This window comes from Theobroma umbraticum, unplaced genomic scaffold (genome assembly GCF_002168275.2).
Source record: "Theobroma umbraticum cultivar Fairchild unplaced genomic scaffold, ASM216827v3 scaffold_4.1, whole genome shotgun sequence".
Lineage (NCBI taxonomy): Eukaryota > Viridiplantae > Streptophyta > Magnoliopsida > Malvales > Malvaceae > Theobroma > Theobroma umbraticum.
The window spans coordinates 2,510,363-2,536,254 of NW_018397258.1; the positions used below are offsets into that span (position 1 = coordinate 2,510,363).

A 25,892-nucleotide genomic window follows, 5' to 3' on the forward strand; every position below is an offset into this window, starting at 1 on the left:
CTTATTTCCCTATTTTCTACTTCTTGACAAAAGGGTCTATCAGAAGAAGAAGTTAGGGTAGCAGCAGCTTGTGCTGGAGAGGAAGTGATGATAAGAAATCGGTTTATGGAAATGAATGCACCCAGGGATAGTTCATCAGTTAGCAAGTAAGTTGTGTTTTTGATTACATGTTTTCATTTTATGTTCTTGCACTTAATGATAACAGTTTCATGCTTCATGATGAAACATGAGTGGGATGGGGTGTATATTTTGTGACAGTTAGGTGGGCTTATGTGGTGACTTTTCTGATGTTCTTTAGTTCAATAACTATAATCTCACATAATGAATTTGCATTTATAATTTATGTTTTCATTTAATCTAAGGATAATTCTCTCAGAAGGCACCAAATTTATGGCAAGTTATTTGTCATTTCTTGTGGTGGTCAACAGGTATTATAATCTTGCTCATGCTGTGAACGAGAGGGTCATAAGGCAACCATCAATGCTACGAGCTGGAACTTTACGAGACTATCAGCTTGTAGGTTGCTATATTTAAAATATTGGGTTTATTCCCTACCTTTTTCCTTTTTTCCTTTTAATGTACTTTTATTTATTATACTAAGTTAAATTTTTTATGACGTCTGTGTATTTTATTTGGCAGGTTGGTTTGCAGTGGATGCTTTCTTTGTATAACAATAAACTCAATGGTATCTTGGCTGATGAGATGGGTCTTGGGAAGACTGTTCAGGTAGTGTTTTGTTTGTGTTTTTTTTTTAAATAAATAAATAAATTGCGAGTAACACAGCAGTTTCATATGTTATTTGGGAGTTAGACAAGGTGTTGGAATAAGTCAGAGCATTATATTTTTGGGTAGATAATCATATGATACGGTAGGGCTGTTGTTAACCTTTTACCTTATTGTGCAGGTTATGGCATTGATTGCTTATTTGATGGAATTCAAAGGAAACTATGGTCCACATCTTATAATTGTTCCAAATGCTGTTCTGGTAAATTGGAAGGTTAGTTTTGTTTTTGCTTTATATTGATGGTTATGACATTTTTCCAGTATCTTTGAACAGAACTAACTAGTCCTTTTTGCAGAGTGAGTTGCATAATTGGCTGCCATCTGTGTCATGCATCTATTATGTTGGTGGAAAAGATCAACGTTCAAAATTGTTTTCTCAAGTAAGAACTATAAGTTTTTGTATTTACTTGTTTTTTTAGTGTCAAAATTTGCTAAATTTTCTTTTGGTTTTCATGGTGCGTAGGAGGTTTTGGCAATGAAATTTAATGTCCTTGTGACAACTTATGAATTCATTATGTACGATCGGTCAAAGCTTTCCAAAATTGATTGGAAGTACATCATAATTGATGAAGCACAGCGAATGAAAGACAGGGAATCTGTTTTAGCTCGTGATCTTGATAGGTACCACTGCCAAAGGCGTTTACTTCTCACTGGGACACCATTACAGGTCTGTTAAGCCAGCTCTCTGATATGATTGGAAATTGAAACAAATATGCACACATACATTATTTATGATACGGATTTGAAACCTTGGACAACTTTGCTTTACTGTCGTGACTGACTTCTACTTGTAATGGTACGACCATTATTCATTAACAGGACTTTTTGCCATGCTTTTGTTTATATCTCACAGTGTTGCTCAATTGAGGCAATGAAATAAGATGCCTATTTACCTTTTTCTTTCCTCAGGCTCAATCTCATCTACATATATATATATATATACACACACACACACATGCACACACATATTAAGTTTATTATATATGTATTACTTATTGATGAGTTGAATGGGTATTTTTGTATGCCACAGAATGACTTGAAAGAACTCTGGTCACTGTTAAATCTTCTCCTTCCTGAAGTTTTTGACAATCGCAAGGCATTTCATGATTGGTTTTCACAGCCATTTCAAAAGGAAGGCCCTACGCATAATGCAGAGGATGATTGGCTTGAGACTGAAAAGAAGGTTATCATCATCCACCGGCTTCATCAAATTCTAGAGCCTTTTATGCTTAGACGTCGTGTTGAAGATGTGGAAGGTTCACTTCCTCCAAAGGTACGCTGTAATAGCTGTCCTGCTTTGGTTATCACTTATCGTAATGCTGTTTCTAATGATATTTTTGCAATGGCCGATTGCAGGTCTCAATAGTTTTAAGATGCAGAATGTCAGCTATTCAGAGTGCCATTTATGATTGGATAAAATCAACTGGGACTCTTCGAGTTGATCCTGAAGATGAGAAGCGCAGGGTTCAAAAAAATCCAATATACCAGGCTAAGGTGTACAAAACTTTAAATAATCGGTGTATGGAGCTTCGCAAGACATGCAATCATCCTTTGCTCAATTACCCATATTACAATGACTTCTCTAAAGATTTCCTTGTAAGATCTTGTGGGAAATTGTGGATCTTAGACAGAATACTCATAAAACTACAGAAAACAGGGCATCGTGTATTGCTCTTTAGTACCATGACAAAGCTCCTGGATATCTTGGAGGAATACTTGCAGTGGAGGAGGCTTGTTTACAGACGTATTGATGGAACAACTAGCTTGGAAGAGCGTGAATCAGCTATTGTTGATTTCAATAGCCCTGACTCTGACTGCTTTATATTCTTACTTAGTATTCGTGCAGCTGGGCGTGGTCTAAATCTTCAATCTGCTGATACTGTTGTCATATATGATCCTGATCCAAACCCTAAAAATGAGGAACAGGCAGTTGCTAGAGCTCATCGAATTGGACAAACAAGGGAAGTCAAAGTCATTTACATGGAGGCAGTTGTTGACAAAATCTCTAGTCATCAGAAGGAGGATGAACTAAGGAGTGGAGGTACAGTTGATTTTGAGGATGATTTTGCAGGTAAGGATCGGTATATGGGATCTATTGAGGGCCTCATAAGGAATAACATTCAACAGTATAAAATTGACATGGCTGATGAAGTTATTAATGCTGGACGTTTTGACCAGAGAACAACACATGAAGAGAGACGCATGACTTTAGAAACATTACTGCATGATGAAGAGAGGTATCAAGAAACTGTTCATGATGTTCCCTCCTTGCACCAGGTAAATCGCATGATAGCAAGAAGTGAGGAAGAAGTTGAGTTGTTTGATCAGATGGATGAAGAACTGGATTGGACTGAAGAGATGACTAGTCATGAACAGGTACCTAAGTGGCTTCGAGCTAGTACAAGAGAAGTGAACGCTGCTGTTGCTACTTTGTCAAAAAAGCCATCAAAGAACATTTTATATACTGCTGGTGTGGGTGCTGAATCCAATGAAGTGGAGACTGAGAGAAAAAGGGGGCGACCCAAGGGGAAAAAGCATCCTAATTATAAGGAAATAGATGATGAGAATGGGGAATACTCTGAAGGAAGTTCTGATGAGAGAAATGGTTACTCTGGGAATGAGGAAGAGGGAGAAATTGGAGAATTTGAAGATGATGAATTTAGTGGTGCTGTTGGGGCACCACCTACAAATAAGGATCAGTCGGAAGAAGATGGCCCACTTTGTGATGGTGGTTATGAGTATGCCCAAACTTCAGAAAACATTAGAAATACTCACATACTTGAAGAAGGTGGTTCTTCAGGATCATCTCTGGACAGTCGAAGACCAACACAGATGGTGTCTCCTATTTCTCCTCAGAAATTTGGCTCTCTCTCTGCATTAGATGCTAGGCCTGGTTCTGTTGCAAGAAGGCTGGTATGTCTCTTTTCCTGCAATGAAGTTTAACTATGGCATCTATCAATTTCTGCTATTTTCTCATGTTACTATTATAATTTTGGCAGCCAGATGAACTAGAGGAAGGTGAGATTGCAGTATCTGGAGATTCTCATATGGACCACCGGCAATCTGAAAGTTGGGTTCATGAGCGGGATGAAGGTGAAGATGAACAAGTTGTCCAACCCAAGATAAAACGAAAGCGTAGCATTCGGGTTCGACCTCGTCATACTGTGGAAAGGGCAGAGGAGAAATCTGTCAATGAAGTGCCTCATCTCCAACGTGGAGATTCATCTTTGTTGCCTTTTCAGCTGGACCAAAAATACCAATCACAACAAAGGACTGATCCTGAAACAAAACCAACCTGTGACCGCAATGCTGTCAAGCATGATCCAAATGATTCATCTTCAAAAAGCAGGAGGAACTTACCTTCAAGAAAGATAGCTAATACATCGAAGTTGCATGCATCACCAAAGTCTGGTAGAATGAATTCCATTTCTGCTCCTGCAGAAGATGCTGGTGAACCCTCCAGAGAGAGTTGGGACAGTAAACTGGTTAATACAAGTGGGTATTCCGATTTTGGTGCTAAGATGTCTGATGTCATCCAAAGAAAGGTATGGTTGAAGTGACTAATTCTTCTGGTGTTTGGATTGTGAATCGGTAAATGCTGCCTGATATTGCCTCTTTTTTACCATTACTATTTTAACTGTCACAGAATTTTGTCCTGGTCACTATTGATAAGTTGGAATTGCCAATCTTGCTTTGGTATTTTGAATTGCTTGATGGTGTTGCTTATAGCTGGCTCTCACCATAGCTTTGAGCCTCTTGAATCTCTTTACCTCCTCCTTTTGGGTCCTTTTTTTTCACATCTAAGACTGCAGCATACTATTATACATGTTTGTATATTTCCATTCTGGTCTCTCATCGATAAATATGGTTTTGGTCTTGCTAGGATAGACATTTGGATGAGTGAGTGTCTATTTTATGCATGATGACATTTTTTACAAGATTTAGCAGATTTTTTGTGTTCTATAATATCTTGGTTCTACCTGGTTGTTTGCTTTGCAATGTCCGTTACAATTGGTCTTAGTGTTATTTAGTCTTGAAGTCATCAATGTTTTGCATGGCTGGATATGTTTAAATTGGAAACTTTGTGTATGAAAATGACTTACCTTAAAGAAATGAGTAGTTTTCACTTTTAATGTTATGCCTTATTTAATTGCTCATGTATGACATGTTATCTCATGCTATTTGTGAATTTAGTGATTGACTAGAAAATCTCATTTGCAGTGCAAAAATGTGATTAGCAAGCTTCAGAGGAGAATAGACAAGGAAGGTCAACAAATTGTACCACTTTTAACAGATTTGTGGAAGAGGATTGAAAACTCTGGTTACATGGGTGGAAGTGGAAGTAATCATTTGGATTTACGGAAGATTGATCAGCGTGTTGACAGACTAGAGTATAGTGGAGTTATGGAGCTTGTGTCAGATGTGCAGTTAGTGTTAAAAAGTGCAATGCATTTTTATGGGTTTTCACATGAGGTATAATTTCTCTTTTAACTAGACCTTCTGTATCTTTATATTTTCATACTCTAATTCATCTTTGCATCACTTTTTTTTTTTCATGTGGATTTCTTTTAACTAGACCTTATCTTTACATTTCATACTCTAATTCATCTTTGCATCACTTTTTTTATTTTTTATGTGGATAGTCTTTCTGGAAGCAAATACTTTGAAAGCTTTACAAAGAAGTTAACCTATTTGTATTTGCGTCAATGCCTAGAAAGTTTTATCAACTAGCAAATGTCCCAATTTCCTTCCGACCAATTGAACTCCAATATATAGTTCTGTAATGTTCTCATGAATGTCCTGATCTGTCTACTTACCCTGGAAATGTAATTGAATTCACAGGTCAGATCTGAAGCAAGAAAAGTACATGATCTGTTTTTCGACTTGTTGAAGATTGCATTCCCAGAAACAGATTTCCGCGAAGCCAGAAGTGCTGTGTCTTTCGCTAACCCAGTATCTACCTCGACTTCCACTCCATCCCCTAGACAGGTAGCTGTTGGCAAGAGACAAAAGCCAATAAACGACGTGGAACCAGATTCAGGCCTGGCTCAAAAGTCATTGCAACGTAGTTCTATTCATGCTGGTGATGATGCAAGGGCTAGAGTGCATGTGCCCCAGAAGGAATCTAGGCTTGGGAGTGGAAGTGGCATGACCAGGGAGCAATATCAACAGGATGATTCTCTCCTAACTCATCCAGGGGAGCTGGTTATTTGCAAGAAGAAGAGGAAAGACAGGGAAAAGTCTATGGTGAAGCCTAGGACTGGATCAGCTGGCCCTGTTTCACCACCAAGCATGGGTCGCAACATCAGGAGTCCAGCAGCAGGATCAATCTCTAAGGATTCAAGACTGGCCCAGCAGACCACCCATCAGCAAGGTTGGCCCAACCAGCCTGCTCATCCGGCGAATGGTGGTGGTGGGAGTGTTGGTTGGGCCAATCCTGTGAAGAAGCTGAGAACAGACGCAGGTAAAAGGAGGCCAAGCCATCTATGACTTTATAGCGGGTAGTGTATCGCATGATGAAAAAATTTGTTGCCATTGAGTACAAGTGTGGAGTGTATTTTGTGGCTCTTCATGGCCTGTGCAATTGCAATAGATCATACCATTAATGTAGCTTAGGTTCCTTGATCCCGCATTGTATACCGGTCTTTCCATGGTTTCAATGCAATAGTTTTCATATCTGCTCCTGGCGGGTATTATTATCTATTATTTGATAGCTGAGACTTTTGTAAAGAATATATGCTTCCTTCATTTTAATACTCAGGATATCATCCAAACAAAAAAAGAGTGCATCTTGCCATTGGAGCAATGACTAGATTCCACATTTTTTAGTACAATAGCTAGTGGAATATAAGCCTTGGCTTGCTACTCAAGCCAGTGGAATGTAAGCCTAGTAGTCTTTGAACCGGGAAAATTGAGGACTGATTTCATCTTTGCTGTCCATTCCAAGTATGGTTCTTGGTAAGAGAAAGAAACGCTGAAGTAAGGGTTAGCCACGGATCAAGGGCAGAGCAGCAGAGATCTAAACCATAAAACAAAGCAACCTGTAATCAATCCATAGCGTGCCCGAAATGGTATCTATATTTAAGTCAAATGAGCCCAAAGACTTCCTAGGTAAAGAATAATGTACTAGGTAATCTAACATAAACTTAAATCTTTGTTAGACAGACCTATCTCTGTCACAATGCCTTTGGGTGTTTCACTGCACGAATTTCTTGCAAGACACAAGACAAATACTTTACAGGTAGTTTTCATATGAAGACAATTGTACATTTATTTACAGTGACAGCAGAAACTAATGGAGGATGAGAAAAATATCTCCACATCCTTAAGACAAGTCTACCTTGACTTGAGATTTGGCTTAACAGAATCAGAAGCATCATGTACAGATTGATACAAATAGTTTTAAAGGTTAAGGATAGACACTATGGATCTGGTTGGCCGGCCACTGCATCGTCACTTGAATCATAATCTTCTTCGCTCAGTTCCTCATCACTGGATTTTTCCTCCAGGGCAGCTCCTATGTCTTCTGGCTTGGCATATTTCTCACAGTATTCTAGGTGATGAACCGATGTCAGAGACAGTAAAATCATATTGGCTCAAATATAATAAAATGCCTAAATGGAGTATCTGAATCTCTTCCTGGTAATTGGGGCATAGAGGTGCATCATAAAACAATGATATCATTCCAAAATGTGGAAGAAAAAGAAGAAAGAAAGAAACAAGATACCGGGTTAAATGTTCGGGGCAACATGATCCTTTTTTTTTTTCAGCTACTACAGGGTCAAAAACCTGTCAAAACTTCTAGGCTTATGCTTAACAGAATTGGCAATCATCTACATGTGATACAAAAATTTTGAGACTACGACAAACTAAACAAGACACTTAAAAAGACTAAATAAATCATCCGTGAGATAATACTACTAGCATTTTCCCTATTTATAGCAGAGCAGTCCATAGCTCTCAACTTGGACCCACTCATCCAGCAACAGTAGGAATACTTTCTATTGTTCATCACAAGCGCACCTCAGTTATACTCAAATGAGACTCAATATCCGGGACATCCTAGTTAAACCTACATAAACATGAGTTTTTAAGGATTTTAATGTCATATTTTACATTTTCCTTACTGAAATAAAATCAAGATAAGCAAGATAACCTTAGTTACAGTCATTAGATAAGCAACACTCTAGCAGTAATCTTAAAAGGCAAAATCGTTCACTCAATCCAACAGGTACATAGAGTAAATCTTGTTTCAGGATCAGCCACCAGAAAATAAAACAAACTCTAGATGTCATAAATTCTGAAAACGTTTTCACCTATCTTTTAACATGCCATGTAAAGTTCTTACCAAAGTGTCACCTGGGCAGCAGTTATGTTATAAGACAGTCAAGATTTATTATAAGCATATGCTCGAGAAACATGGTATTCAAATAAGCAATGCCACAATTAACAATCCCTCTTAATTTTGGTATTAAAAAAAATACCTAGGGGAAAATGTTAATACCTTTGACTCTTTGTTCATAAGCACCTCGGTCACGCATCATCAGAGCTGCAGCCTCTCCATTCAATGGGTCTGACGGGTTGGGATACAGAAGCAACTGTGGAAGGAATACTTCGAACACATTTACCAGGTCTGCAAAACACCGAGATTTGAAGCTAAAAATTCTATTATCATAAAGTAGTTCAGAGTTGCATCCAGAAAGCATGATAAGTATCCTTACCAAACATGGGGCTCCAAGTCTGATTAATAACGTCCAAACAAACTGACCCTGACCTGAAATTGTACATGATTTCCTCTTCAAGCAGATGAATACAGTGAACTACACAAATATAGAAAATTAAATAGTCATAACTTTCTTTTTTAACTCACATCTCATCCACATTTGGATGGTAAATCTTAGTAACAAAGCCTATGGAAGGAGATTTATACGGATAAGCATCTGGTAACTCCACTCTTATCCTCCATACACCTCCATGATACGGACCTGCCATAGTCAATTATATACAAAATAAGGCCAAAAAAGGTCTGTTTTTGACCCAAAACAGAAGACCCATTTCCAGTATAGCATTAAAATTGGTAAGGCCATTAAGTACAACTTTAAAAAGAAACCATGTGGCAAATATATTTCAACAAATCATTAAAGGGATATCTAAAATAAGTAAATAAATGAAGGAATCAAAGCTAAAACGCAGTTTCAAAAAGCCATAGAATTTAAAATTATAATCCTTTTAATCAAAACCACTAAGACTAGCTAAATAAAAGAGGGTCGGAAGGGAAGAACAGTCAAAGCTTATCAAGACCCAGAAAACAAAAGCAATTCTCCCAAAAGAGAAACTCCAATAATTTCCTATAAAAACAACTTAAGTATGGAAATGAAACAAAGAAAGAAATCGGGTTAGTGAAAATTTACTTTCATTGGGTCCACTGAAATGTACATAGAACTCTTGCATGCTATCATTGATCATCTCCACCTTATAATCACTCATCATCCTAGTAAAAACAAACCAATTTAAAAGTCAATATAAACCCCTCCCCCGTTCAACAAAGAAGAAGAAGTAGAAGATAATTTCAAAGCTTAATTAGAGGATTAACAGTTTCATCAAGTCCATCTCCCGGCGTTTGCTTGGTGAAGACATAGTTAGATAGCTCTCTTTTCCTTTCTTCTTTTCTGTTTTGCTCGGGCAAGGAGATAGAGAGAAACGATTTGGAGGGATCGCGTTCCTGGTTTGGTGCAAGCTGAGATAAGCAGTTTGCAAAGAAAGGTTTCGAACAGCAACGGGTAAAATTCGGGAAAATAAATAGGGAGGAAATTTCATTTCAGGGACCTCAAATTTTCAGTATTATCTATTACATACCTTGCACGTACTTTTCCAGGATTCCTCTCCTTTAATTTTTGGAGACTTTGCAATCACGCCCCTTCCCACTGTGAATCATTATTGGCTTCTTGTCTATGCCTTGCACGTCTGCAATTTCCCACAAGATTCCTTCTCCTTTTAAAACAGAATAAATTAATGATGATTAGATGTCCAAAGTAACAAATTAAGGCTAATCTTAAATGAAGGCTGATGTTCGAGATTAGGAACCGTATTAGACAGACCAGCGTCATCTCATCTCATAAATATGTAAAAATAAATATTTATTTTTGAAAATTACATTTATTTATAAAGGATAAAATTTTATAAATTAATTATAAAAAATGATTCGAAATAATAAATTTATTTTAATGTTAAAATTATGACAATGGAGTGGTCAATATCGTCACAATTGTCGACATCATGCATGCATAATTTGTCAATTAATTCTAGGCCATCTAATCAATTGAACCAATTGAGTGAATGCATGAATGCTTGGGTGTTCGGTGGGCGCCCCATAAGGCCAATTTGATGCCAGTATAAACTTTGTCGGGTTTTACTTTTTCTTGCAAAAGGAAAAGTATTTAATATAAAATAATTTGATTTAAGTATTTGCAAATATTTTATTTTATTTTTTTCAAAATAATATTCAAAGGCTAGGGGAGGAATAAGCTCTAGGTTATTTTCTTAAAAAAATGCTTATAATCCTTAAATCACAAAGAAAGAGTACAAAAAGGAGAAGGAAAGGGTACCTTTTTCATGAAGGCATGTTCCTGGTATATTTCATGGCATATTCGAAGCCAATTCGTGTTGAAGTTTTACTCTTTCTTTTTCTCTAAAGCAAAATATACTTATTGTGTTACACCACTATCCATGTTAAGAATTTCTTTTGTTCTAAGAGAGAGAGATTCCTTTCTAGTAAGAAATAGCCTTGTTGTTTATATGTACATTTATAAGTAAATTCTTTGTTGTTGATAATTATCATTAAGATATATGATTATTAATTAAAAATTAAAAAAAAAAAACAAAACAAAAGAGTTGAATTGTAGATACTTTGTTCCATATTAAATGTAATTATTCGAATCTAAATATTATTAATTAATAATTTTTTAAGTAATTTTTAAAAATTTAAATTTAAATTATTAACAGTGATTGACTTAATCGCAAAAAATTACATACCCTTTGCAGAACCCATGTCTTGCTTTGTTTTGCTTCCCATTGATTCTAAGAAAGTCTTACAAAATGGAAATGCAGAATTAGATCTCATAGGTCTTTAAGCTGTTACCCAATTAAATTAACCCGACAAATGGAATCCAAGTCATGTGCAAAATCAAGGATTTCCTTGACCAAAATTTTATGTAGGAATATACTAAAATTATCTTATATCTTTGGGTTTCATCGTCTACCCACGCAACTCTTCATGGTGTCCATTTAGCTGTTTGATGAAAAGGAAGGTTCTCTTTTTCCCCTCCCCTTTTCAGGAACGGAATATTTGACAAACAAAACAATGGGAGTTATTATTCCTGAAGCCCCCTCCCAGCTTTTAATGGTTAACATCCTGTCCCAAATTGGGGTGTGTTTCTCTTGCAACCTTTCAAATTTGAGTAGTGAGAGTAGAAGGATCTTTATCCTTATCGTCCAATCCCACCGACTACTTCTCATGGGACCATTTGCGACTTACACCAGCTATGGCCACAAGCCATAAGCTGGAAACCAACCCATAGAAGAACACAATCCAGCTTCACGGGCGTTAATCCTCTGTTTTGACAGCAATTCTTCTACCTGACTCTCTGTAACTTTAGTAACAATTTTTTTTTTTTCAATATTTTGCTTCCAAATTTGTTGTTATGGAAAAATATTTAGCCCTGTCGCATTTCGACTTTAAATAAAAGTACATGAGATTGTAAAAGTTGGATGCAAATACATCATGACAAAAAGCTAAATGTGGTAAATCCACAACAATCAGTAAGGTATTATTTGCTTTGACCCATTAAACCTTAGAATTTTATTTCTTTAAAGGCGCCTCAAATGTTGAAAATGATATAAACAGTTTACTACCCTATGGATGTGAAATTCACGGTGCTCCTTTGAAATTGTGACATCTTCACTCACTCCAATGAATACCCACTTTTCTCAATGACACATTGCTAGATACCAAATGTCATGATTTGAATACTTTATATACTTAATCATACTTAGGGCTTCGGTTTGACAAGACGACTTACCTAAATGATAAAAGGAAAAGAATACAAGAAACTGTGGCTGTTGGATGTCAATAGCAAAGCCAAAACTTCCTTTGATATCGGCCATCGTTCATGTGACCTTACAGGTCAGGAATATAGGAAGATTAAAACTCTATGTAGTGGAGTGACTATTTCTAGGTCATTGTCTAAGAGGGGAAAACTGTGTTGCACCTTAGAGAGGCTTGTAGATTTTGTCAAAGACAGCATTATTAAATCTAATCACGTTCACCCATTTAGACTAGGCCAAAAACAGTTCCTGAATCACATTCAAAATCTTAAGCCTAGAATGCATGATGTATCAAGAATTACTGATAGACCCAAATTACTGTTTCTTTATATTTTTTTTTAGATATATCTTTCCTTCAACCTACTGCCCCTTGCTGCTAGCGTTGCTGTCAAAAACTTCAATGATGAAGAAAAGGATGCCAAATACCTGTGTTTGATGTTAGAAGTTATGACAAATGGACAGGAATATACCTCAAAAACTGATAAAAGCATGAACCAAAAACACTTGAAGAGCACCGAAGCTGCTTGAGACCAGAGGTGTCATCAATTCTTCCCTCAAAATTACACCCTTAAACAAAACCTTCGACCACTAAAATTTTCACTTTTCCAGGTACACCGAGACGAATATCTCTTTTAATTGAAATGTCAAAACAGCAAACCCAAAAAAAGCTGTGAGCCTTTACATCTTTTGTCAAAGTGTTCCATATTTACTTGACGAAGAGTATCTAGACTTTTTTTGGGACTTCTTTGGGGAAATCAGGATGGAGGTGTAGGGCTTAACTGCTTCATGCCCAAAGCCATTAGCAACTGATTCTGCTTCTGATTCCTCATCATCACTGTTAATGTTGTTTGGAGTAATCCTATTCTGGTATGCTCTACGCTGCAAGAGAAAGACGTTATAATAATAGCAAACAAGTTCTTCCCTACTTTTTTTGTTACGAAAATACTTGTAAATCTCATCCCAGAAACATTTATCTAGCAATGGAGGATTCGACTTCACTATAGATGAAAACTTCCTCTGTTCTTCCTCCTTCCAAGCAAATGCAACCTCTTCCCCCATCTTATCAAATTTCCACTGGTTAAAAGCTGAACCCAGCTCAAGCTTTACTTTCAATCTTTTCTCAGCAACATGAAATTTTACACATTGTATAGAACCTTGAATATGGCAGCCACATGAATCTTGTCTTCCCTTTCCAATCTGATCCCTTTCAATCAGAAACCTCTTTTCCTTTTTTTCCAACGGCCAAACACGAGTCCCCAGCCATTTCGGATCACTTTCCGAAGCCACCCCTGTCCAGTCTGGTACCTCAACTTGAAAATATGGCCCAATAGGAACTTGCATGTCATTATCATAGTCAAACACTGACCGTGGAGCCGCAGAGTCATAAGTTCCATGCGACTGTTTGTCAATCCCCACCATGGAATTGTCCAAGTCACTATGATTTCCCAAGGAGGACTGTGAATAATTTTTTCCCTTTGACACCATTTTCCCCAAAAGGAGCTTCTTGGGGCAACTTAACCTCTGTCTGAGATTGTATCCAAATCTAGTTGGATCATCATACAAGCATGGATGCATCTTCTGATTTTTCTACAAAGCGTGAGCATCATGCAATTATTACAATATCAACAAAGAGGAGAAAATGCATAACAGGAATATCATGACATAAATGAATGTCATGGGAGACAAATAATAATATAACATACAACCAGAAAGAAAATTACAGGTATTGTTTCAAATCATTTTAATTTGTTGAAGCCAAATATGTTAAAAGCAGCGCAACACAAAATATTTTATGAGGCCTTAAATGGATAATAAGTGGAATAGTGCTAATACAGAACATGTTTATAATGCTTGCCTTTCAGACATTAGAACAACAGTAACAACCCATAGCAAATTCCATTAGTTCAACACAACTAAATTTCTGTTCTTTTTTTTTTTTTTGTCAACCACACATCACTATTTAAGCACATTAGGTGACCTTAAAAATTTCCTTGCTTTAAGACAGAAATTAATATACAAAAGGCAGGAAGTAAAAATTCATCTACCGCAACCAACATGACAAAATGCAAAAGTAATGATTGATTTTGGCTAATGGTATTATTATCATAAGCAGGAACTTAAATAACAGGGCCACTAAGGAGACAAGGCACAAGCAAACAGCTTGGTTTTGGCTTGAGATTACTTACACAAACAAGGCAAGCTTCTCCTGATTTGCTAACTGATACTAGCCCGTGATAAGAAATCATCACTACAACACCACTGTTACCAAAAGTAAAACTCCTATATAGCTAGAATTCTCAATAAAGTGAGAAAGTGCCACTATTTATACATTTGTTAACTTCGGGCAGAATAGGAACTTGCCAAGTAAATCAATAAGAAAAGCCAAGGTCAAACAATAACATACTAAAACTTAAACTTGTTATAGACCCTTTCTAGCCAAACTCAAGCCAGATCATATGCAATCCTTACTTTCCAACCATAATCTTAATATGTATAAAAAAACTAATGATAATTGATGCTGAAGCTCTCACAAAGACAATTTCAAACATCATAAAAAGCATCAACCACCCACCTCAACTTTTATGATTAAAAGAAAAAGAGATGAACTAAACATGCCCGTAACAGAGAATAAAACAAAAACAGTTACTACAATATAGCTTTTGAATAAATGAAAAGCCAGAAATTTCAATGTTAAAATACAAATATCCAAAAAAAAAAAAGTGATGATGATAACAATAACAATGGTAACCTTATCAAAGAATCTACCAATATCAAGGATGATGAAAACAATGAAGAAAACAAACAATGAAAAGTTTAGGCTTCATTTGGTTGTTCTTTTTGCTATTTGCTTTTTACTTCTTGAAAAGTTGCTAAAATGTAAAATCAAAGTAGTAAAAAACATACTCAAAGTTGATTAAAAATGATGACATAATACCTAAAAAACCTCTAAACTATTCAAGAAAATCTAAAAAATTCTTTAATCTTTTATCGCATTCAATCAAATCCTTATACTTTTATTTTGGACGAATAAGCCCTTATGACTAAGGGTTAACAAACTTCGTTAGTCAAAATGCCACTTGTCATTTTATGTCATGTGATGCTAATATAACAAGATGACATGTGATAATGAATGGTGACATAAGATGATGACATGTCATAGTGAATGGTGATGTGGCATGATGACATAACCATGTGACATTTTCACCCTTCAAGTCAACACCATATAGATATAAAATGACAAATGACATTTTGACTAATGACAATTAGTCAACCGTTTGTCATAAAAGCCTATTTCTTTCAAAATTAAAATACAAGGACTTGATTAAACGTCATAGAAAAATAAAGATCTATTTAATTTTTTTTGAATAATTCGAGGACTTTTTTAGAGCATTATGCCAAAAATGATTTAATAGTTTGACAAACATTCAAATGTAAAAGTTCTATATAAATATAAAATCATGCACTTTGAAATTCACATTATATTAATTTTTAATTTATTCCAAAGTGTTATTTGCTGTTGCATCTGAACATACTACTAGTATTTACATTTACTTCCATAAGCAAACGGAATCTTAACCAAGTACAAGTATAAGGTGCTTATAAAACAAGGTAGTATGGTAAATCAAATACAGTTAATAGTGCTTGAACCAATCAAATGCAGTAACAGCTATGTGTGATAAAAAAACATTAAATAACATTTGTGACAGTATTAATATTAAATATATAGTTTGTACCAGAGAGAAAAAAAGATTAAATATATTGTCCCATAACAACAGCAACAACAATGCCTTTTTCCACTACAAGGGGTCTGCTGCACAGATCTTATTAAGCCATTGCATTTCATTTACGATATCTTGAGACTTCTTGTTACTATTTTCATGCATGTCTTCTTTGAGAATATATAGTGCCATGTGACTGAGTTGTACCACTGGAAAATAGACCAAATAAAGGACATAAGCAGGGGCACAAAGAGACAGTGAGAGTAAATGACATAATGGTCCTAAATGAATAGGTAAAATATATTTGACTAACATAAACAACCCAAATGTAAGGGCGAGCAGAGTGAAAAATGGTGATAGTACTTTAATGGTTCCATCAATACCTAACTTTGCTTCTTTCCTTTTCAAGCACCAAGAAGGCTGTGATGCATACTGAAGCATTTTCATGAAGACTACCACAAGAGCAATCAAAGAGATTCAAGAATAATATAAATTACCTAGGATTAATATAACAATATTAACAATAAACTTGCACAGGCACATGTAATAGGCTTATTTACCTTTTACTTAAATTAATAACTAAAAGGTAGGCAACTGTTGCAATGGGTGTATACCTGCCAACTGGACTGATCCACACTTGAATGATCGTCCTTTTTGTGAAAGGCAGCTCCTCGAAACAATAAAACCTGCTTCCAAAGTTCCTCATTCCCATAAGACTTCCACTTTGACCTCTCCGGCAATGAACCAATCATCGGATCACATGGATCCTTTGCGATCTCAGTAACCCAATTAAGCATCCCCCACATAGACTGCCGCTTCCTCTTATGAGATGAAAATTTTTCCTTAGCATCATTTGAATCCAATATCACAACATTGTCATCATCATCACTATCTGTGCATTTCTTACAGTCAACAAAATCCTCCATAATTGCACTCTTCACTTCATCCTCATTACAAATTTTCTCAACATCCGATGAGTTGACCGCACTTTTTGCCAAATCTGACGGTGTATCTTCACATTCATCACCATCAATGCACTTTTTGTCACCATCCGAATCAACCACCACACTCTTTGAATCATCATCATTCTGCAATTTTCCAATTCCCTCGTAATCCAAAACCCTCTTTGTTAAATCAATATGCATAGATTCCTCATTTTTGACACATTTCTCTCCCTCATCGGATCCTGCCACTACACTCTCTTCCACTTGAGAATACTCCACAACTTTCTTCTTTGAGGCCAATAAAAACCCTTTAAGCTCAGCTCCCAACTCCATCAAATGACCACTATAATCTGATTCGCTCTTCGAATCCTCACTCTCAATAATTCTCTCCAACCATCTCTCTAAAGAAACTAAGTACTTAACATAAACCAACTTAACCGATGACGCTACATTTAAACCCAACCCTGACTCTTCAGCAACCAAATCCCATAACCCACTTTCTGAAACAGCATTGTATCCACCTTTCTCTCTTACAACCAAGAAAAGCTTAAACAAATCCACAGGCTGCCCATCTCCAAGCATTGGAGGAAGAGGCCAAAAACAACCTTGGGCACAGATCTCTTTCAAAAAAGACGCAAGAAACTTGTTAAACCAGAACCTAAGCTTATCAGGTTCAGATTTCACAAAAGACCCTTCTGAAAAGGGCTCGAGATCGACCCAATAACCAGCTGGCTCGAGCTTTTCTGGGGTTTTAACGCAATCTAGTGAAGACCCATCAGCTCTCATCGACCATCCTGCCATGGATTTCGAATTCAAACCCTAAAAATAAATAGTTCTCTGTGTAATCTTTCATTCTTTGACAAAAAATTCGGACCAAAGCAACAAACAATTAAAAAAACAAGACACGCATATTTTTAAGTGTTAAACAACAGAAACAGTACCGATTAAACTTCAGGGTCTTGCATGTTAGAAGGGATATTTTGGCGGGAAAACGACTAATCTAGGGTTTTTGATTGAGAGGTTTTATCGGTTTTGGCCTTCCATGAAAAATTTTCCCTTTATCCCGCGCTTTCTCCCTCCCTCTCTCTTAATTGCAGATAGAGAGAGAAAGGGAAAGGAACAGGAGTTTTCGAGGGGCTAAACTACAAGTTTTGAACAGATACAGACCCTTCCTGGAAAAAAAGAAAAATTCCTAACATTCCCAAGATAATTTTGGGGTTTTTGCCAAACTTTAAAGTATAACAAAAGAGAAAGATGGAGAGAAATAGGTAACATACCAGTATTTTTTCCTTTCTTTTTTTGGGTGTGCAAATAGAGTGGGGTTTTGTTGAGCCTCCTCCCTTAAGAACTTTTTGGCTTTGAGGCCTTGTTCTCTCTATTCTTCCTTTGGCCCTCTTGTTTGCCTAATACTTCTTTCATCAATTACCCTATCTAACTTTGTGGTTAATTGCTCAGACCCCCTTTTGCCTTGTTTACTTGGCTTTATATACTCCCACCCCCTCTCCTCTCTTTCTCCCCCTTTTTTTAAGGACTCTTTGGTGGAGAGTAAAAATGTTTTCAAAAAATAAAATGGGTATGGGCAAGCTTGAGTAGGGTTTCAAACAAAGACCCCCCCAACCCTCTAATTTATAGTTGTCATGATTGGCTTAACCTAGGTTAAATATTAACCATGGGTTGAGATTGAGGGAGTCTTGTTGGGGTAGTTTGTATAATTTGTGATTTTGGAGAAAGGGCTTTTAAGGAATTAAAATTTATATTCAATTGGTTGAAATTTTGATACCTCTTGAGAACACCAATGATTTACATGGCAAAAAATATTTTTTTATTTATTTTCTAAAATTAATTTTTAGCAAAAAAATTTAATATATATTATTTTTTGTTATTTGGATGATAATTTGAAATTGAACAAACAAATTTTTTAAGCATCTTGGAGAACAACCCATTTTATCTAAGCAATCTTTGACCATTCTCCTTTTTAATAGTTTGTGGGTTCCTTACTTTTTCTCTCATCCTCTCCATTTATAAACTTAATCTAAAGGAACTCATATATGTGATGGATCTATAAGAAGTTGATGAGAAAAAAGATTGAGAAATGGATAAGAGGAGGAAATTGATGAAGATAAATTTGAAAGTTTAAATGTAGGATCCAAACCTTACTTTTAGGTTAAGTAAATGGTTAATATATCATTATATTTTTTTCTGTAATTTTAATAGTGAGTAGATATCTACTAATTAGTGATATTTTACATTAAGAATATTGACTCAATCTTGCAAATATATGTATTTTCTTAATCAAAAGATTAAATTTGAATCTCTCATCCTATCAAATAAAAAAAATGATACCAATTGGATGATGATTTTTAGTATAATTATTATATTTTTAGTTTTGGGCTATTACCTAAGAATTTGAAGTAAATTTATTTAAACAAATATAAAAATTCATGCTCTTCTTATCTTAGATATCAAATTCAAATATATAGGTCTATCCTCATGTCCATTAATTTATAATGTTATAATTATTATTATTTTTTGTTTCAATAAACAATAATATATATTTAGTTAAATTTTAATAAAAATAACAATAAATGGGTATGGGGAAGTTTGAGTAGGGTTCCAAAGAAAGACCCAAACCCTGTATAGTGGTCCTGATTGGCTGACCTAGGTTAATTATTAACCATGGGTTGAGATTGAAGGGGGGGCATGGGGTAGTTTGGTCATTTGAGATTTAGAGAGAGGGTTTTTAGGGAATTAAAGTTTATATTCAATTGGTTAAAATTTGATAGGTTACCTTTAGACTTGAGAAGATCAATGATTTGCAACCAATCTTGTTCCCAATGATAATTTTATTTTGATTTACCTGACCAAATTTTTTTTATTTATTTTCAAGAAAATTTTTTAATCAAAAAGTATTTTTAATATAAATTATTTTTTATTGTTTGGCTGATAATTTAAAATTTAACAGAAAATTTTTTTTATGCTTCTTGGTGAAGAACCCATTTTACCTAAGCAAACTTTGGCCATTTTTTTTACTAGTTTGTTGTTTCCTTTTCTCTCATCCTCTCCATTTATAAACTCAACCTAAATGAACTCCTATATGTAATGGAGCTAGTGAGAAGTTGATGAGAAGAAAAAGACTGAGAGAAGGATAAGAGAAGGAAAGTGATAAAGATAATGCAGAAAATGCGATTTGAGATAAATTTGAAAGTTTCAATGTGGGATCCAATTTTTTTTAAAAGAAAATAAAAATACAAAGTGCGGTGTGAAAATAAAATTCTCATAATTTCGTTTAATAAAATTGAAACACAGTCTTTAGGAAGATTTTTGAGAAATGTCATACTAACGGGATATTAAAAGTCATATTTGTAAAAAAAAATCCATCAAACGATTGGATTTATGATACATATGAATGATATTGATTAATCATTCACTTTTTAAGAAATTTTTAACAACTAAAGTCAAATCTGAATCAACATTTGGTTCATCTGTTTCCATTTGTATCACATGTGCAGAGATTTTGTTGTCCATATGGATTCAATCCTTATTATTTTAGGTTAAGTAAATGGTTAATATATCATTATATTTGCCTTTTTTTTTAATTTTAACAACAAGTAGATATCTATTAACTTGTGATACTTTACACTTAAACATTTGACTCAATTTCATAAGTATGTGTTTCTTTTTAATATTTGTTTGGCTTGACTTATTTTCATTTTATTTATCTTTTAAAAGTAGAAGTCGAACCAAATGAGGATTTTGAAAAGTTTAAAAAAATAATTTTTTATTTTAAAAAAGAGCTTAAGAAAAAGTTTTAGAGAAGAGCTTTCTCTACTCCTTTTTAAAAAATATGCCTATTTTTCAAAAAAAAATTTCTTTTTGTTTTAAAAATTTCATCACCTATTAAAAATAATCCCAACATTATCCGTTTCTATTTTTATATGATTTACTATTAATTAAAAACTTTATGTTATATAAAAAAACTTTTTATATTTTCAAAATTTTGTTTAAATAAATAAAAAATAAAGTTATTTTTTTCCATTATAAATAAAAAATTCATGATTAATATAAAGTTATATATTAAATACCTTTTATAATAATTTTAATTAAAATTAGAGTTTATATAAGTTGTTTTATCAAACCATTTATTTATAAAAAAAAGTTTAGTAAATTTATCAAACAGATTTAACTTAATTTTAAGAGTTATTATTTTTCATAAAAATTTCAAAATTGTTTTTAAGTTAAAAAAAAAATCAGATCAAATAGACTCTTAATCTAACATCAAATCTTTCTTCTTGAAAAAAAAAAGGTGCTACCACCTAGACGTTGAATTATTGTGTAGATATTATATTCTTAGTTTTGCACTATTATTTATGAATTTGAATTAAATTTATTTAAACAAATATAAAAATTCATGTGAACTCTTGTTGTCTTTGATATCAAATTCAAATATATTGGCCTTATATCCTCATGTCCATTAGTTTATAATGTTACAATAATAAATTATTTTGGTATGGATAATATACATTTTTAGTTAAATTTTAATAAAATAACAATAAAAGGGTAGGGGGAAGTTTGAGTAGGGCTTCAAAGAAAGATCCCAACCCTTTATAGTTGTCATGATTGCCTCACTTAGGTTAATTATTAACCATGGGTTGAGATTTGAGATGGTTATGGGGTAGTTTGGTAATTTAGGATTTAAAGGGGGGGCCTTTGGGGGATTAAAGTTTATACTCAACTGGTTGAAATTTGATATAGGGTTGCCTATTGAGAAGATCAATGATTTACAACCAATTTTTGTTTCCGATGATAATTTTGTTTTGATTTATATGGTAAAAAAAAATCTTTCATTTCTTTTCACGAAATAATTTTAATCAACAAATTATTTTTCTATTGTTTGGATGATAATTTGAGGTTTCCTTACTTTTTCTCTCATCCTCTTCATTTATAAATTTAAGGTATAATATCTAAAAAAAACCTTCTAAACTAGTCAAAAAAATTCAAATAAATCTTTATTCTTTTATTTTGTTCAATCAAATTCTTATACTTTTATTTTGAGTCAAATAAACTCTTAAATTTTTATTTTAAGTTGAATAAGCCTTTATAACTAATAATTAACTTCAGTAAAATATCATTTATCATTATATGTCATGTGACGTTGACATGGCATGCTAATATATTATAATTAATGATAATACAATATGTCAACATATTATAATTAATAATGATGTGATATATTAATTTGACATGATAATATGATTATGTAGTATTTTTCATCATTATATTAACGTCATGTTTGTGTAGTATGATATAAAATGATAAGTAATATTTTAACTAATAATAATTAGTCAATTATTAGTTATAATAACTTATTTGACATAAAATAAAAGTATAAGGATTTAACTAAATGCAATAAAAGAATGATAATTTATTTAATTTTTTTAAAATAATTTAGGGACTTGTTTGAGCATTATGCCTAAACTTAACCTAAATGTACTCACATATGTGATGGAGCTAATAAGAATTTGATCACAAAAAAATTGAGAAATGGATGAAGATAATGGAGAAAAAAAATGTGATTTGAGATAAATTAGAAAGCTTGAATGTGAGATCCAATCCTTATTTGGAGGTTAAGTAAATGATTAGTATACTATTATTTTTATAATTTTTATGTTTTATAACGTTAATAGTAAAGTTGATATCTATTAATTTTTGATACTTTATATGTGAACATTTCACTCAATGATAATTTATATATATATATATATATATATATATCTTTATGTTAAAAAAACTTCAAATCTCTCATTATCTCAAATTAAAAAAATCGTGCGATACCAATTGGTAAATGATTTTATATATTAGTATAAATATTATACTCTTTGTTTTGAGCTATTATTTATAAACTTGAAATAAAATTATATATATTAATAAAAAACTTATGTGAAATCTTGGTATCTTAGATATCCAATTCGAATATCTAAGTCTATTCTCATTTCCATACATTTATTATGTTAAAATAATAATTTTTATATTAATAATGTATATATGTTAAATATATTTTTAGTTAAATTTTAGTAAAAAAATGTTATGTGTAGAATAAAAACAAAATTTTAAAGTAATGACAATAATGTTTGGGCTTCAAAAACAAAACATTTACCCACCCAAATTGGGCCATGCTTTTGAGTATTATGAATTATTTTAGTTATATTTTTGGATGACATTGACTCATCCGAACTACTTTTTCCACAATTGTACAAACGTGAAAAAAGATCATTTATCATAAATTTACATTTTCAATTTAAAAGATATACTTGATAAGTGGTAAAATATCCATATTTAGATATTTAAGACCTACTTCATCTTTTATTAATGTAGGATTTATGACATTCTATCTCATCCAATTTATAACACATTTAGTGCGTTGCACTGGCTCTTTACCTCACTTAATTGTACAATGCACTCAGTATGTTGCACTGGCTCTTTGTCCCACCTAATTGTAGAATGAATTGGGCCATGCTTTTGAGTATCATGAATTGGTTTAGTCATGTTTTTGGATGACGTTGACTCATCCTAAATACTTTTTCACAAATGTACAAATGTGAGAAAGAACCATTTGTCATGAATTCATATTTTTAACTTAAAAGATATACTTGATAGGTAGTAGAATATTTATGTTTAGATACTCAAGACCCAACCTATCTCTTATTGATGTAAGATTCGTGATATTTTATCCCATACAATTATGTAATGCATTTAGTGCGCTTGCATTAACATTGTACCCCACCTAAATGTACAACACTCTTAGTGCATTGCACTAGGTCTTTACCCCACCCAATTGTACAACGTACTCAGTATGTTGCATTGGCTATTTAACGTAAAAGAGAAAAACTCTTATATTAGTCAGGATCTATCTTAACTCTTATATTATTTCTTATGAGAACCTTACCTCAATGAAAATTTAAATTTGTTCTGTCACGGAACCCGAGTGCATCTTCAACTTAAAAAATATATTTGATAAGTGATGGAATGTCGATGTTTATATATTCAAGGCTTACTCTATTTTTTACTGATATTGGATCTAAAACACCATTAACAATCAATTGGTGTTGATTTTTAGCTTTATATTTCATGAATTCCAACATAATCTTGCCTCAGGGTTAAAGGATAACGGACTGAGCAAAAAATGACAAAATTTAAAAACATGATATATTATTTATTATTCTATTTATAAGACATCTATATTTATCTCAATCAAATATTGTTTAATGTAAACCTTACAGTAAATTGATAGAGAAAAAAAATGAACAAATAAAACAACACACAGTTGGACCAAACTCTACATAGCGGGAACTTGAATATGGAACTTCTTATCATCGAAAAGAATATAATATGTAAAGAAAACAATTAGAAATTTAAGAAGAATATAAATAAAAAAAATAGTTGTCAAAAAGGTTTATATTTTTTAATATCCATTTCTATATTTATAATCTATATGAAATTAAAGGATAAAAAAATGAATGCTAATAAAACTTTTGATTGATGAAAATGAAAAATATTTGTTTATTATATTTTTAAATTATCATTTTATATTATGATTATAAATTATCAAAATATATGTTAAAAAATAGTAAGAAAATGTGAACTATGACTATTTTTTCATCAAAACTTTTATTGTAAGATAAAATACCCTAACATCTCAAAGTTTTAATTATAATTTCACATGAGTTTATTAATTTTCGAAATAAACAATTCATTCCAAATGTGTAAACGACGTTAACGGTCAAATATAAAATATTTAAAATATATTTTTTTATTTTTTTTAAAAAATCTCTCTACCTTACCTTTCACTATTTGGGTCCTCCATGGTTGGCCATTTTGTGACTGGATTTGGTGCACCCCTCTTAGGCTCCCAATCCCCAGGGAAGGGAAGCATTGATTTGGTGCTCCCTAAAAGAGCCTCGGCACTCCCCTCCAAGGCTACCCATCCCAAGGGGAGGGGAGCACCAGATCGAGCACCCTTGGGGAACGCCACCAATGCGGGGTGGTTAAGTTGAGAGAATTTTATTTTGATAAAAAAAATTATAATTATATAATTATAATTTTTAAAATTAGTAAAAAGTAAAATTATTTTAAAAATATTATTATGTCATCAAATTAACAGAAATATTAACGATTAATTAACCATTGGACTTATGTATTCAGAATAAAATATATTCTTTTGAGGCGAATTGTATATTTTGAAAATTAATAAACTTACGTGAAATTATAGTAAAAACTTAAAAGGTGTTAAGGTATTTTACTCTTTATTATATCCAAATTAATCCTTAAATTTTGATTTATACTTAAATAAATCTTAAAACTATATCTAAATAAATAAACTCTTAATCCTAATGAAAAATTAGTTACCATCAAATTCAATGATCATTTTCTGCTTACACGATCACGTGGCAGTTAATATCGCATTTTCCTTTTTCTCTCACTTTTCACTAAAACAATATAATTTTGAGGAGGTTGTATAAGCCTTCCCATTTTTGTCTTCCCTCTCACGCCTTTATCCTCACCTTCTCTCTCTTTACGATCTACCTAGAATCCAGTCATTGATGCCACCTTGTGTCGACAATCGATAATTGATGACCTACGATTATGGTTCGCCAGATCTTGTATTCTTCCCCTTCCTCTCTTTATCTTCACCTTCCCTCTTGCTCTCTCTCTCTCTCTCTCGCTAGTATCTACTTGAAATCTAGCTATTGTCATCGCCTTTTGCCAACAATAGGTGATTGACGATTGGTGACCAGTTGTTGTGTTTTGCCAGATTTTGGATTCTTCGTCTTCCTCTCTCTATCCTCACCTTCATTCTTGTTTTCCCTTTAGGATTTACCTAGAAAACAGCCAATGTCATTGCCTTTTATCGACAATCAATGATCAACAATCGGTGATTCATTTGATTTTGAGATCTTGGTTCTTATTCTACCACGTCAGCTACTCAAGTCATATCTCATGTGAGTTAGTGATTAATTTTTGTTAAAATTAAAAACTTTTTTAAATATAAATATAAATTGAAAAACTTGTTTACTGTACAATAAAAAAGGAGAGACTTAGTTATAGAAATGATAATAATTCAGGTTTTCTTATAGTATTTAAATCTTTTAATAGTTTGTATTCACATGCAATGCATCAAATTATGCACTAGTATCGTTATATTTGAATCGGCGAAAGACCATAACAGCCGCCCTGCTTTACAGTAGTATAAAGGTTTATTTAATAGCAACTTTCTTAAACTAACTAGGGAAATTAACATGCCATTAAGATTTTGATGTATGTACTCCTTATCTATATGTATGCTTGA

At 33.3% G+C, this 25,892-nt stretch overlaps 3 protein-coding genes across 5 annotated transcripts; 1 reads left to right on the forward strand and 2 right to left on the reverse strand.

Moving 5' to 3' along the window:
• Positions 1–37: 37 nt before the first annotated feature.
• BRM (transcription regulatory protein SNF2) lies at positions 38–6,537 on the forward strand. The gene is made up of 11 exons (XM_021423797.2): positions 38–146; positions 429–516; positions 640–726; positions 905–997; positions 1,080–1,163; positions 1,247–1,450; positions 1,814–2,056; positions 2,140–3,696; positions 3,783–4,328; positions 5,005–5,256; positions 5,626–6,537. Exons 1-11 carry the CDS (start codon positions 88–90, stop codon positions 6,271–6,273), a joined length of 3,861 nt encoding a protein of 1,286 aa, XP_021279472.1. The 5' UTR covers positions 38–87; the 3' UTR covers positions 6,274–6,537.
• Positions 6,538–7,012: 475 nt separating this feature from the next.
• Positions 7,013–9,784, reverse strand: UBC6 (ubiquitin-conjugating enzyme 6). 3 transcript variants are annotated; one of them, XM_021423800.2, is made up of 7 exons: positions 9,640–9,784; positions 9,377–9,505; positions 9,195–9,274; positions 8,654–8,768; positions 8,505–8,557; positions 8,288–8,416; positions 7,013–7,336 (listed from the first exon to the last, which is right to left on the reverse strand). In XM_021423800.2, the coding sequence occupies exons 2-7, from the start codon at positions 9,418–9,420 to the stop codon at positions 7,206–7,208; spliced, it is 552 nt and encodes a 183-aa protein (XP_021279475.1). In that variant the 5' UTR covers positions 9,421–9,505; positions 9,640–9,784; the 3' UTR covers positions 7,013–7,205. The 3 variants fall into 3 exon arrangements, with proteins under 3 accessions (XP_021279475.1, XP_021279474.1, XP_021279473.1); XM_021423799.2 differs by having other exon boundaries at positions 9,377–9,520; positions 9,640–9,775; XM_021423798.2 differs by lacking the exon at positions 9,640–9,784 and having other exon boundaries at positions 9,377–9,610.
• A 2,032-nt stretch (positions 9,785–11,816) lies between these two features.
• LOC110413811 (ARID/BRIGHT AND ELM2 DNA-binding domain-containing protein) lies at positions 11,817–17,889 on the reverse strand. Its single transcript, XM_021424776.2, is given in 4 exon segments — positions 11,817–12,612; positions 12,614–13,473; positions 16,220–17,343; positions 17,827–17,889. Coding segments are annotated over 3 exon segments (2,058 nt in total). The 5' UTR covers positions 17,336–17,343; positions 17,827–17,889; the 3' UTR covers positions 11,817–12,530.
• Between the last annotated feature and the right edge of the window lie 8,003 nt (positions 17,890–25,892).